General features: G+C 37.4%; 2 protein-coding genes across 6 annotated transcripts in view; both read right to left on the bottom strand.

The window, feature by feature from the left end:
• Nucleotides 1-1,497, bottom strand: part of LOC106095996 (homeobox protein B-H1) — a 5,727-nt gene extending 4,230 nt beyond the window's left edge. Inside the window, exon 1 of the mRNA XM_013263484.2 lies at nucleotides 286-1,497. Coding sequence (XP_013118938.2) covers nucleotides 286-1,311 — 1,026 coding nt within the window. The 5' untranslated portion in view covers nucleotides 1,312-1,497. The remainder of the gene's footprint in view (nucleotides 1-285) is intronic.
• Nucleotides 1,361-13,916, bottom strand: part of LOC106095995 (protein scalloped) — a 637,648-nt gene continuing 625,092 nt past the window's right edge. For 2 of the 5 annotated variants that reach the window (XM_059366792.1, XM_059366790.1), the window contains exons 5-11: nucleotides 9,624-10,127; nucleotides 4,669-4,709; nucleotides 4,396-4,588; nucleotides 2,234-2,296; nucleotides 1,998-2,167; nucleotides 1,686-1,920; nucleotides 1,497-1,617 (exon numbers count right to left, since the gene is read on the bottom strand). In XM_059366792.1, coding sequence (XP_059222775.1) covers nucleotides 1,504-1,617; nucleotides 1,686-1,920; nucleotides 1,998-2,167; nucleotides 2,234-2,296; nucleotides 4,396-4,588; nucleotides 4,669-4,709; nucleotides 9,624-10,127 — 1,320 coding nt within the window. In that variant the 3' untranslated portion in view covers nucleotides 1,497-1,503. Of the gene's footprint in view, nucleotides 1,618-1,685; nucleotides 1,921-1,997; nucleotides 2,168-2,233; nucleotides 2,297-4,395; nucleotides 4,589-4,668; nucleotides 4,710-9,623; nucleotides 10,128-13,916 lie in introns of all 5 variants that reach the window. The other 3 variants (XM_059366791.1, XM_059366793.1, XM_059366795.1) reach the window with 3 other exon arrangements.

Below are 13,916 nucleotides of genomic sequence, written 5' to 3'. Positions count from 1 at the left end.
TAATTATAATGATTAACGAATCCTTAGACAGCAAGAGACCATCTAAAATTTCCCTCAATTGTTTGTCTAATTACGTTCACAATTATGATGTGAACTTGTTATTGTTGCTGCCGTTGCTGCGGCAGACAAATCATTATTGCTTGCACTTAGCAACATCGAAGGAGAACTATTGCTATGACCAATACTATCTACTAACACACTACTATTGCTGCTGGCAATTGCACCAACTCCTCCACCACCACCACCCACAATTAAAGGTGAACTACAACCCCCCGTTGTACTTACAGTTCCGCCGACGTTGGCTGCTACCGCTGCAGCAGCAGCCATTGCGGCCGCTGCAGCTGCTGCAGAACTTAAATTAAGTGCAGCACTCTCGGCCGATGTATACTCCTGGGCAGAGAGTTTGAGAAACTGCTCGTAGGCACTCAAACGTGGGGCAGTAACAGCTGCGGCGGCAGCAACGCTTAAAGCTTCTGTCTCCATGTCATTGGTGCACGAGGACGAAGATGATGAATTGGGATGATAGATTTTGCCCAATGTAGTTGCATGATATGAGGGTGGTGGTGGTCGATCCGTTGTCGAGGAGACACCCAGAGGGTTGGCATGACCCATAACCATGTCTTCATCATTTGCCGTGGGTGTAAGTTGACATTCGGCCAGCGTTGTTGTTAGAGGCAAGGGTAGTTCTTGTTTGTGTCTTTGTGTGGCCGGATATGAGACAATATTCGTTGCTGGTGTGCAATGGTCCAAGACATGATGATTGGTGTTGGCACTAACCGCCGCCGCCAAGCTATTGTTGAGCCTCAAATTTGCATTGTGTTGTGGCGGATGCTGGTGTTGATGATTATGAGAGGGAAGCAGAGCAGGAGCATGGTGATGATGATGTTGATGGTGGTGGTGTTGCTGGTGATGGTGTTGCTGTTGAGACGACGTTGCTGATGATGACAAATCCAGGTTTTCATTTAAATTTGCACTTGTATGACTGTCATTTGTTGCTGAGTATAGACTTTCCGCAGGCTGGACGAGGCTACTATGATGTGAATTATGCTGTTGTTGTACATCTAATGGATTAGGTGGCGATGTGGGTGATTGCTTGATTATTGTCGTTGTCGCAGTCGTTAGTTGACTGCTGTTGCTATTGTCTCGTGTATTCAAATACAATCTACTACGATTTGCATCTTTCTGTTCGATTATGACACTGCGCTCCTCCAGCAGCATATTGCTATTCGAGATTTGTTGCTGCTGTTGTTGACTATTGTCATTGTTGGCTGCAGCAGCAGCATGCATAACACCCATATCAGCGTCAGCCATTGCAGATGTTGTACTATTGTTGCCTCCGCCTGCTATTCCTCCTCCACCTCCATCGCCGCCGGCTCTACTATTATTGTTAAATTCATTAAGTTGTGTTGTGGACAGTGTTGTTGTTGATGATGATGATGCTACTCCTCCTGCTCGGTTATTGTTGTTGCTGTTATTGGTGTCATTCAATGATGGAAGTTCATGCTATTCTTTTATTAATCGATAAATATGATGTGTGGCTCCGCTATTTTGAGCGGCGACCTCAAACACATACGCTATGCATAGTAAGGTCTCATGTGTTTCGCGGGATTGTATTACCTAAAAAGAAACAATGAATATGCTGTAGTTACCATTGTAACATCAAATTAAGATTGTTTCCAACTTACTTGCAATATTGTAAAGTTCTCCAATACACTGTTCATCATATATCGTTCAGGTAAATTTTTCAACTTTTGTATGAAATTAATCATATATTCGCACATGGGCGAACGTTCAATACGATATACGAAACGACCATTTTCTAAGCGTGAGTATTCCGTTTCCACCTTCTCCACAACCTGTGAGCCAAAGGAGCAGACTTTTGTTGAACACACCAAGACAACATTTTCATTGCTTTCGTACCTACAGTTGACAAAAAGAAGACAATAAATAATTAGCAACTAGTTGTGGTGATAAAATGCTGCAGCTACAATACTTACTGACTGGTGACACCATAAAAATCACCCGTTTCACTACCGGTGAGTTCTGTATTAAGATCGGCCCAACACTTGACCAAATAGAAAGCATTTTGAGGACCTTTTTCATAGAGATCTTTAAGACCACCTGATTTTTCAGGGAATTTATCGGAGATTTGTCGAATATCAACCGTCTGTGGGAAAAGGAAAAAATGGTTATAGCAATGTGCTGAGTTGTTTGGCACATTTTCTAAACTTACCTCAAGCAATGGATCTGAAAACGAAGGTTTTCCGCCCAGTTGTACAAACAAATGCCGGTGATACTGAAAGCAAGTGCAAAAAAAATAATTATTTTTAATTTTTTTGCAATAAAAATGCAGAAGTTTCTTAACAAAACAAAATCCGCTGATTGATCGCTTTCACCTAGTCATGCCAAATTGTATAGAGTTGCCGTCCTAAAGTTTTTTAAACCATGACATGACATAATTACCAGGTAGTGTACCGTAAACAGCTGAACACAATTTTTTCTCGCGAGTGCGTGAGTTTTTGTTGAGTGTGAGTAATATAGCACAGTATTAGTATTATGGCACACACAAACAACGAAAAATGGCGCGAACTAGTAACATACACAAAATCAGGGTTGCGCTAATCACTGATTTTGACAGATAGTGCACTCAATATTTTGTTGTTGGGCAACTGCTTCTGCCTGTAAATGTATATTTCTTGGTTTTGGCTGACGAATTTAAAAAAACAATAATTTTTGTGGAAAATAAAAACGCAAAAAAGTTTTCAGTGCAAGTTTGTTTATTTGCCATGAGATAGCTGTTTTATTTTAGTACTGGATAGATAAACCGTGAAGGGCAAAATAAAACGCTAAAAGTTTCCAGTGCACATCTTTTTGTTTGTCATGAAGTGGTAACCCCATTTGCCATCGTGCAAAAAAAAGCAAATATTTGTAAAATAAATAACTAAAATTGGAAAAATATGTGTGGGCATAGCAGTCAAATAAAATTTATTAAAATTGTACACGCAACTGCATAAATAATTGGTTTTAATTTTATTTAACAATTCACAATAGAGGATTTCTGCGGATGGCCACACTATTTTGTGAAAAACATATCATGGCAATTCTGACGATAAATGTTCTACATAAGCCTGCACTGGTATTTTATACAGAACTTCGTTGTCCTAGATTGATGTCATATTCATACACATTTCAGACGCACAATTTTTTCTTCGTATTGTTTTCATAGGTTGGTCAATGGCGTTACCACTTCATAAACAGACTTGCATTGGAAACATTTTTGCGTTTAAGTTTTACACTTCACGGATTGTCTGTCCAGCACAAAAATAAAACTCAACAGGTAAAGCCATTTGTCAACCTGTCAAAGCAATACGAGGAAAAAAGTGAAAATTTATAAATAAAATTTTGCAAAACATGTGTGGACTTGGAAGTCAAACAAAATTTATTAAGATTTGTGCAATTTTATAAATAATCGGTTTTAATTTTATTATGCCATTCACAAAAGAGATATTTCTGCAGGTGGCCACACTTATTTGCGAAAAAACATATCATGGCAATCCTGACGACTGGGGCCGAATTACTGTAACGTGAACGAGCAAGGCGGATTTAAAAGGGTGGTCTCACGCAAACAGCTGTTAGCAGCCGGCCAGGTTTGATTGTATTAAGATGTCAGATTTCTGTTTGTTGTTAACTTCTTTCTCGCATATTCTCTGCTGATGTACTCACACGCCCACAAATTTCTTTGTGTGTGTTGGCACAACGTCGATCAGCTTGTACAAATGAGATCAACTTTAATTGTTTCACCATGGTGAACGAGTAAAACTGTTCGAAATCTCTCTATTGTGAATTATGTACTTCTTTATTGAAAGAGAATTTTTGAAATTTAAGAACGCAAATGTTTAAATCGATTATAATTTATAGAAAATTTTACATAGGGGGTATAACATCCATTTAATACGAGATAAAATTTCATTCTATTCGAAAGCGCACTCGATCACGTATGCGGCAATTCGGCCCCTGCCCTGGCAATATATCCAGAACTTATTTGTTCTGGATAGATGTCATTTTCATAAAAATTTCATTGCAATGCACTATATAGTACGAAAATAAATAGTTTATCCGAGAATTTTGGTGCATGTTTTAAAAAATAATAATAAAAGCTATATCGATTTGAAATTTTCATTTCATACTTCTATTACTAAATAGGAAAAAGGTTATTTATTTAAGGCATGAAAAAATATTAAAATTTCCTTTTTACAAATCTTTTTTTTTTCTAAGAATTTTTACTTTTATGGGAAACTTTTTGTAATCTCATTTTCACCAAAATATGTATGTTTTTTCCTAGAAATCTCGTGTTTTGTTTTTGTATTAAAATTCTCAATTTCATTTTATACTTACAATTTCATCTCTTCGCATTTCCATAAACGCTGAAAATTCTAATAATCTAAATTTGTGCGTTGCTATCGCCCGTCCCTCCCATGGCAGCTGGGCTGGCGGAAGACCTGCTTCAATATCACCAGATACAGCTGTTGATGGTTTACCGGCGGGATATGGTTGTTGTGCAAATGGTTTTATACTGTAATCATAAAAACTTTAAGGGTCAATGCCATCAGATAAACACTCAAAAGTTCTTGAAGGGAAATAGGAAAATATATGCCAAAAATAACTTACTCTTGTGAAGTGCTCGGCTGGAGACCAGGTTGCCAAAATTGCTGAAAGAAAGAAAGGGAAAGAACGGAGAAAATTTAGCAAAAATTTTAATATTTTGGTTGTCATAATTTTTTTTTTACTATATAAAAGCCACTTTTTGAGAAAAAGCAAGTTATTGCATAATGAAATTCTAAATTGATTTATTAATTATGATATAGAGCGTAAAATTCCGCGTAATGATGCTGTAGCTTGCAAACTCTAAAAAAGTCATCACTATATTTTTAGTATTTTAAAATTTTTCCAGATTTCTTATTATAAAATGAGAACTTAGTAGGTAGGGTCACTAAATAAATAACAATTCAAAAGACTGACGATTGCTCTACGGCATCTTCTTTTTATAACTAAGTGCTGTTAAAATTTCATAAATGTCGCTAAGAAACTCACAAATCTCGCCAGGACCACTAATATTTTATATTTTAAAATCGAATTCAATTAAACCATGAATTACAAAACTATCGTGAATTAACTGGCCGTTTTAATGTAATAGATTAATGTCTTATTTGTAATCGATTAAAGGAAGAATGTATCGTATGAACCGCTATTATTACAATTAGATGCGATACCATTTTTCTTCGTCCTTTTCAAAACCTCCGTCAAAACCTCCGTTTCGTTATTTGAACCATTTAATCCATGTAAGTATGCACGACGAATGCAGCCATTGGGCATGACTGCTGGTGAAAGGAACCTAAGTTCCCAGCTTGTTTGGAGAAATCCCCTTTTTTCTGTCGGAACCTGAGTCCCGATTTTTCACCCATCTCAGGGAACCTTCTTCAATTGAACCTAAGTTCAACCATCGCTAATTCAAACAGCTAAGACACTAAACAATATTAGTGGTCCTTGTCCTTAATAAAGGCTGGTCATATATTCATGAATACACATGTTTTTCACGGTTGCAAATCCAAATTTGCCCATGAACATTCCATAAGGAACAGGGGCAAACTTCTCACTTATTAATGAGCGAGGTCCGATTCAAGTTTAAGATCAATATGATAAGGGGCCTCCTTTTTATAGCCGAGTCTGAACGGCGTGCCGCAGAGCGATAGATCTTTGCGAGAAGTTATGGAGAAATGAAGGCCATCGTAGCGCAGAGGTTAGCATGTCCGTCTATGACTCTGAACGCCTGGGTTCAAATCCTGACGAGACCATCGGAAAAACATGTTTAGCAGCGGTTTTCCCCTCCTAATTCTGGCAACATTAGTGAGGTACTATGCCTTATAAAAACTTATTTTCAAAGAGGTATCGCTCTGCGGCATGCCCTTTGCACTCGGATATAAAAAGTAGGCCCCTTATCATTAAACTTTAACTTTAATCGGACTTCACTCATTGATATGTGAGAAGTTTGCCCCTGTTCCTTTGTGGAATGTTTTTAGGCAAAATAAGTAGTCATGAAAATTTTTCAATAAAAGCGAATATAGTACCACCCTTAAAGGATAATCGCCGCTGAAAAGTATTTCTGGAGTTTTGACTATGCTTCGAACCCAGTCGTTCAGCCTCATAGATGGTTATGCTAAACTCCGCCCCACGGTAATCTCAACAAATAAAAGCGTGCTAAGTTCGGCCGGGCCGAATCTTATATACCCTCCACCATGGATCGCATTTGTCGAGTTCTTTTCCCGGCATCTTTTCTTAGGCAAAAAAGGATATAAGAAAAGAGTTGCTCTGCTATTAAAACGATATCAAGATATGGTCCGGTTCGGACCACAATTAAATTATATGTTGGAGACCTGTGTAAAATTTCAGCCAATTCGTATAAGAATTGCGCCCATTGGGGCTCACGAAGTAAAATAGAGAGAAAGATTTATATGGGATCTGTATCGGGCTATAGACCGATTCAGACCATAATAAACACGTTTGTTGATGGTCATGAGAGGATCCGTCGTACAAAATTTCAGGCATATCGGATAATAATTGCGACCTCTAGGGGTCAAGAAGTCAAGATCCCAGATCGGTTTATATGGCAGCTATATCAGGTTATGAACCGATTTGAACCTTATTTGACACAGTTGTTGAAAGTAAAAATAAAATACGTCATGCAAAATTTCAGCCCAATCGGATAGGAATTGCGCCCTCTAAAAGCTCAAGAAGTCAAATCCCCAGATCTGTTTATATGACAGCTATATCAGGTTATGGACCGATTTCAACCATACTTGGCACAGTTGTTGGATATAATAACGAAATACTTCGTGCAAAAATTCATTCAAATCGGATAAGAATTGTGCCCTCTAGAGGCTCAAGAAGTCAAGACCCAAGATCGGTTTATATGGCAGCTATATCAGGTTATGGACCGATTTAAACCATACTTGGCACAGTTGTTGGATATAATAACAAAACACGTCGTGCAAAATTTCATTTCAATCGGATAAGAATTGCGCACTCTAGAGGCTCAAGAAGTCAAGACCCAAGATCGGTTTATATGGCAGCTATATCAGGTTATGGACCGATTTCAACCATACTTGGCACAGTTGTTGGATATCATAACAAAACACGTCATGCAAAATTTCATTCTGATCGGATAATAATTGCGCACGCTAGAGGCTCAAGAAGTCAAGACCCAAGATCGGTTTATATGGCAGCTATATCAGGTTATGAACCGATTTAAACCATACTTGGCACAGTTGTTGGATATCATAACAAAACACGTCGTGCAAAATTTCATCCCAATCGGATAAGAATTGCGCACTCTAGAGGCTCAAGAAGTCAAGACCCAAGATCGGTTTATATGGCAGCTATATCAAAACATGGACCGATATGGCGCATTTACAATACCAACCGACCTACACTAATAAGAAGTATTTGTGCAAAATTTCAAGCGGCTAGCTTTACTCCTTCGGAAGTTAGCGTGCTTTCGACAGACAGACGGACAGACGGACGGACGGACGGACGGACAGACGGACGGACAGACGGACGGACATGGCTAGATCGACATAAAATATCACGACGATCAAGAATATATATACTTTATGGGGTCTCAGACGAATATTTCGAGTAGTTACAAACAGAATGACGAAATTAGTATACCCCCCATCTTGTGGTGGAGGGTATAAAAAGATAAGTTAAAAAATTAAATGTATGTTTGCAAAGGATTTACTTCTGTTTGATAAAACATGCCAAAAAAACAAATATATGATTTTAAAATTACGAAAGGGACATAAAACGCGTTTTGGCGTCCAGTGTAAACGCACTGTAAGATAACGCACCAACATTGAAAACAGTATATATTTTGAATGCATTGTTATGGTCATTGTGAATAATTTCGAATTAGTATTAATATTCACGGTTGTCAAAATTCACGATTGTCAAAATTTAAAAACTTAATAGTTTTCAATTACAAATTAACATTTAACTATGAAAAATAAAATTTTAAATGTTTTATATAGAAATGAATCAATAAATAAAAAATAAATAAAACTATGGCAAAACCTCAAACGGACAATTTTAACAAAAATATCTATAAATGTTAACAAAATAGTTACAAAAAAAAAAAAAAATAAAAGCAACAAAAGACTACAGGAATAAAAGATGTATAAAAAGAAAACATAAAATAAATTTTTTTAACAAATATAATTTTGATAAATTGTGTATAACGCAATTTTTTCAAAACTTTAAATCTCTTAAAAATGGTTGTTAAAAAAATTTTTTAAGGGTCTATTACACTACACGATCTTGTCTTATGACATGCCACTTTTTATGTTTTATTGATATTTCATTACGTGTGTCAAAATTTTTGCTATCACACCAAGGCGAATTTAAAAAGGTGATCTCACGCTAACAGCTGCTAACAGCCGGCCAGGTTTGACGGTATTAAGATGCCAGATTTTTGTTTGCATTCTCTTTGCTGTTATCTTCTTTCTCGCATATTCTCTGCTTATGTACGCACACGTATACACACATTAACGTTGACAAAACGTCGATCAGTTTGATGGCAAGATGGCGGATTGCAACATATGGTTGTTGTACAAATGAGACCACCTTCAATTGTTTCGCCATGCTATCACACTACCATTGCTATTTTGAAAAGTGATTTTCATGTGTTGTTATTATTATTATTATTCGTATTATTTTACAGTAACAAAATTTAACATGTCATAAGACAAGAACATGTAGTGTGAAACTTTTTCTTTGACAAAACCCTGTCTATACTGCTCTTTAAATCCGGATTTAATGGCTCGATCATCTGTTTTTCCTTTATAAAATCAGCTGACGAGAGCATTAAATCCGGATTAAATGAGCAGGGCAAACGGGGTTCAACATGAGATTTGTCAAAAAGAGATACACTTTATAATAATGCTATTAATGAAGCATACTTTTAGGTAAGTGTATCTTCAAACCTATTTTTGTCCATGCTATGATGGGATATTTGGTTTGTTTCAAGCAATAATTGATTAAAATTAAGAAACCTTTTCAATTGACATAATAAACTTAGATGACCCTAGAGAAGCCTCAAAAATTAAGCATAATTAAAGGCTTGCGTAGCCCCAGAACTTGTAGAGGCCTATGATAAGGATGAGAATGAGTCACACAAGAACTTTAATGAGTCCATATATGAAGAAAGCCTTTCAATTCGCCATGAATATTGTGTGTGGTAGCAAAAGCACACACACACACACATACTAGCACACAAAGACATAGAGCATAGTTTGGTGGTGGCACACGCAAAAAGAACATTCTTAAGAAGGAATTCTTACTCCCGGATATAAAGGCAATACGGTGGACCCCACGGAAGCAGGCGAGTTAGACGTTGCGCCCACCAACTGCTGATGATGATGGTGGTGGTGCGGATGGTGATACTGCAAATAGGCCGAGTTCAAAATTGCCGAATGTGGACTCAAATGGGAGGTAAGTGAGGCGGCACTACTATTAATAGCACTATAACTACAACTCGCTGACCCTGAGGTGCAGGCTGTGGTGGTACTAACCGAATTAGCCGTTTGCTGATGTAGATGCGGGTGAGGTGGCGGCGGCGGTGGAGGTGGAGGCGGTGGCTGACCATGCGTTGACCCGGCTGCCGTCAAAGAAGACGCTGATGTCGCTGCAACAGCAGAGGAAGACGCATTCATATCCGCTCGTAAGGGATGACCCAAAGGATTCGCAACACCGGACGGATGGTGATTGTGTAGGTGGTGATGGTGCTGATGCTGATTGGACGACGACTGAAGACTGTGTGCTAAGTGGTGGGCGTGGCTAGGGTGATGGGCGTGTGGGTTTAAGTGTGGATGTGTGTGATGGGGATGCACCGCATGATGATGCAACCCGACTGTAAGAGCAGAGGCAAAGGTCAGATTTTTTACCGCCTGTGCGGAAACGATCTGTGAACTTGTCATGCCAGACATAGCTTGCAAGGCCTTCTCCTTTTCACTCAGTAAATGCAAGACGGCAGCATTGTTGGCCGAACCAGGACCACCTAGGACTCCATTAGGCTCCTGAAAACCAAATTTGAAAATTCATACGATGAAGAAGTGTAAGTGCTTGGGTATGTGTGAATTTTTCTTTTCTTTTCATAAGAACTCACAAAACAACAAACAAGGAAAGAAACCAACCTCAGATGGGCTATTTCATTTCCAATGATGGAGGTGAAGGATATATTCAATGAATGAATAGAGTTGTATGGTAATGTATGTGGAGCATGTTTTGATATGTGAGTGTATGCATATGACTTATTGATGGTGTAACCCCCTATGTTTGCAGGAGGTTTTGACTTCTTTGATCCTTATGATGTGATTGTAATGTCGTTCATGATTCCTTCGCATGATGATGTATGATGTCCTTTTGATACACTTAACATGTAGTTGGATGATTATTGTTATGATCTTGGATTTGGTCGTTAGTTAATGTGGGAATGTTGTATTGTGTATGGTGGCAATGTGGTAACGCAGCATTTTTTGGGGTGTGAAGTACACAGTAAAAACTGTTCTACTTGACCCCATGTTAATGTTTTAGCCTTTATAATGTGATGAGTTATGATATTACATAAATTGTTTTTTTTTGTTTTCTTAAATGATAATTGTTTTTGCTTATACAATTGTAGTGCGTCCGATTCAAGTTTAAACTCAATGATAAGGGGCCTCCTTTTTTAGCCAAGTCCGAACGGAGTTGCCGCAGTGTGACAACTATTCGGGAAGAATTTGTTACATGGCTGCCATATGTTTTTTTTCCAACAGCATAGTTCCTTAAAAATGTCGCCAGCATTAAAAGGGGACTAAAAGGGGGGATTCTCGCCAGGATTCGCACCCAGGCGTTCAGCGTCATAGGCGGACATGGTAACCTCTGCGCTACGGTGCCATTCAGAGCATTACTATTAATTTTTCCCAAAAAATCATGGTTGAATTTCCAAACTAGGGTAAAAGTACGTTTAAACCCCGTTTACACTGCTCATTAAATCCGGATTTAAGGTTCTCGTCAGCTAATTTTATATAGGGAAAACAGATGATCGACCCATTACATTGGCCACTAAATCCTGTGTTTTTTTGTAGGTTTTACCATACAAAAATCCCACTTATTTTTAAATCCCAAAATAAAATAGATTTCATGGCTGAATAATCGATAAAAGTACCAAAATATGCAACTGTTTTCAAGAATTGTGAATGAATGTGTGTGATATGGACATTTATATATACGCATGTACGCTTGTGTGTCACTTAAATCCACAAAACGGACAGGATTTGTTTTTGGGTTAAACACAGATCATAAAAATTTCAATGTAAACGTGCTATAACGAGACATTCGAGATATACTCGAATGGGTCGCAAAGTACTCGTATCATTTCTACTTTAATGCAAGTTTGCCGCTAAACATGCCCCTGTACAAAGTCCTGGATAAATTACCAGTGCAGGCTTTTGTAGAACATCTGTTGGCAGGATTGCCATCATATGTTTTTCACAAATAAGTGTGGCCACTTACAGAAGTACCTCTATTGTGAATGGTAAACTAAAATGAAAACTAATTATTTTTACAATTGGGTGCACAAATCTTAATAAATTGTATTTGACTGCTATGCCAACACATGTTTCGCAAATTTTAGTTAAAAATTTTACAAATATTCGCATTTTTTTCGCCGTTGGCCAATGGCGTTACCACCTCATGTCAAACAAAGAGACTTGAAGTACGTTTACATTGGCCACTAAATCCAATACCTCTATTGTGAATGGTGAACTAAAATTAAAACGAATTATTTATACAATTGGGTGCACAAATCTTAATAAATTGTATTTGACTGCTATGCCAACACATGTTTTGCAAATTTTAACTAAAAAATTTTACAAATATTCGTACTTTTTTTGCCGTATTGTTTTTACAGGTTGGCAAATGGCGTTACCACCTCATGTCAAAGAAAGAGAATTGAAGTACGTTTACATTGGCCACTAAATCCGGATTTATGGCCTTTTCAAGATTTGAGTGTTTAATCCTATTCTTTTCCTGCGGATTTTACTATACAAAAAAATTTACGTTTACATTGGCCACTAAATCCGGATTTATGGCATTTTCGCTAAACCCTTTGTTTATTGGTAGGTTTTAACATAGAAAAATAAATCAGATTTTTACTGGATTTATTTTTAAATCCCAAATAAAACCGATTTTAATGGCTGAATAATCGATAAAATTACCAAAATCTGCAACTGTTGTCAAGAATTGCGTATGGATACGTATGTATGCTTGCGTATGTCACTTAAATCCCCAAAACGCAGTATAAACGGACAGGATTTGTTTTTGGATTTAGTTAAATTGAGGTCATACAAATTTTAATGTAAACCAAGGCGGATTTAACAAGGTGGTCTCACGCGAACAGCTGTGAACAGCCGGCCAGGATTGACGGTATTGAGATGTCAGATTTTTGTTCACATTCTCTTTGTTATTATCTTATTTTTCTCATATTCTCTACTCATGTACGCACAAACGCACACAAATTTCTTTGTATGTGTTGGCAAGCAAACCTTCGATCAGCTTGATGGCAAAATGGCGGATTGCATCAAATGGTTTGTGGTTGTTGTACAAATGACACCATCTTTAATTGTTTCGCCGTGAATGTAAACGTGCAGAGAAACTTTTTATGCGTTTCATTTTTGCCCTTCACGGCTTGTCTATCCAGTACTAAAATAAAACACAGCAAATATAGGGCTTAAATAAAAGGTGTTTGGAAGTAAAGTACGAATTTAATAATAAAAATTAGAGGCCAGGCATCAGGCTCTACCAACCCTAAAAACCTTCCAAGAGAATAGAGTACGAATCTGGAAGAGGAATATAGAGAAAAGAAGCCCTTAGGCAAAGTGTATATTCCATTTCTGCAGGATGTAGTTCGGTAGGAAATGGTCATTTTGATCAAAGATCATCTATAAGATAATTGGATTTGGTTATTTAAAAGGGATCGTGGTTAAAGGTTAAAAGGCTCGAAGACCTTAGGTCCAATGTGTTTGTCCCAGAAGCGAGGAGAAGAGAAAAAAGAAGACGAACAATATGGTTAGTGCTCCACCACAGTATGGTGCAAGGTAGGAGAACGAAAAAAGAAGGAAGGGAGAACCAACGCATAAGATAAAAGCGAACCAGATAGGAGGTCTCACCGGTGAGCCGCTATACGAGTACGTAAAGTTTCAAGAAATATGGTTCTTAGTGCCGGGAAATTAACCTTAACTGCGATAGCCATCATGTCCACCAATGACACTGATCGTCTGAAAGCTAATCATGGCAAAAACATAAGATTTTATATTTTATGGATATTCTAGTCGATATTTTCTTGAGGTAATAATTTGATTTTCAAAAATAAGGAAAAGGAATTCGTTGATATTTAAATTTCACAAAAAATTCTTCTTATCAAAGCCTTTTTTTCTATTTGCTCTATAAATTCGCCGTATAACTATCATGAATTGGTCATACAACAGACCTTTTGGGAAATATCACATCAATAACGCAAAAAACAGCAAAGAGGTAACAAAACGCCTGTGGTTTTAAAAGCTTTACAACTGACAGCATTTTTTGTGGGACCAACTGCAACTTTATCTGAGAGAGACCATAAGAGTTTGCGGATTGAATGGATGGATATTCGAATTGTGTAAGGTATGCAGCATTTGGTTGTACTTCGTTTTTATCCTGTTTTTGTTTTTTTTTTAGCAAAATCGAAATCCTTGAATGGCTGAGACAACAAAACCAATATCAAACATTTCGTATAGATGGTGACATTTTTATTATAATTGAAATTTAAGATATTTGATGTGTTTTAT

Source organism: Stomoxys calcitrans, chromosome 4 (assembly GCF_963082655.1).
Source record: "Stomoxys calcitrans chromosome 4, idStoCalc2.1, whole genome shotgun sequence".
NCBI classification, from domain to species: domain Eukaryota; kingdom Metazoa; phylum Arthropoda; class Insecta; order Diptera; family Muscidae; genus Stomoxys; species Stomoxys calcitrans.
Note: the sequence above shows the minus strand (reverse complement) of the source record. Positions and strands in the feature narration are given on the sequence as shown.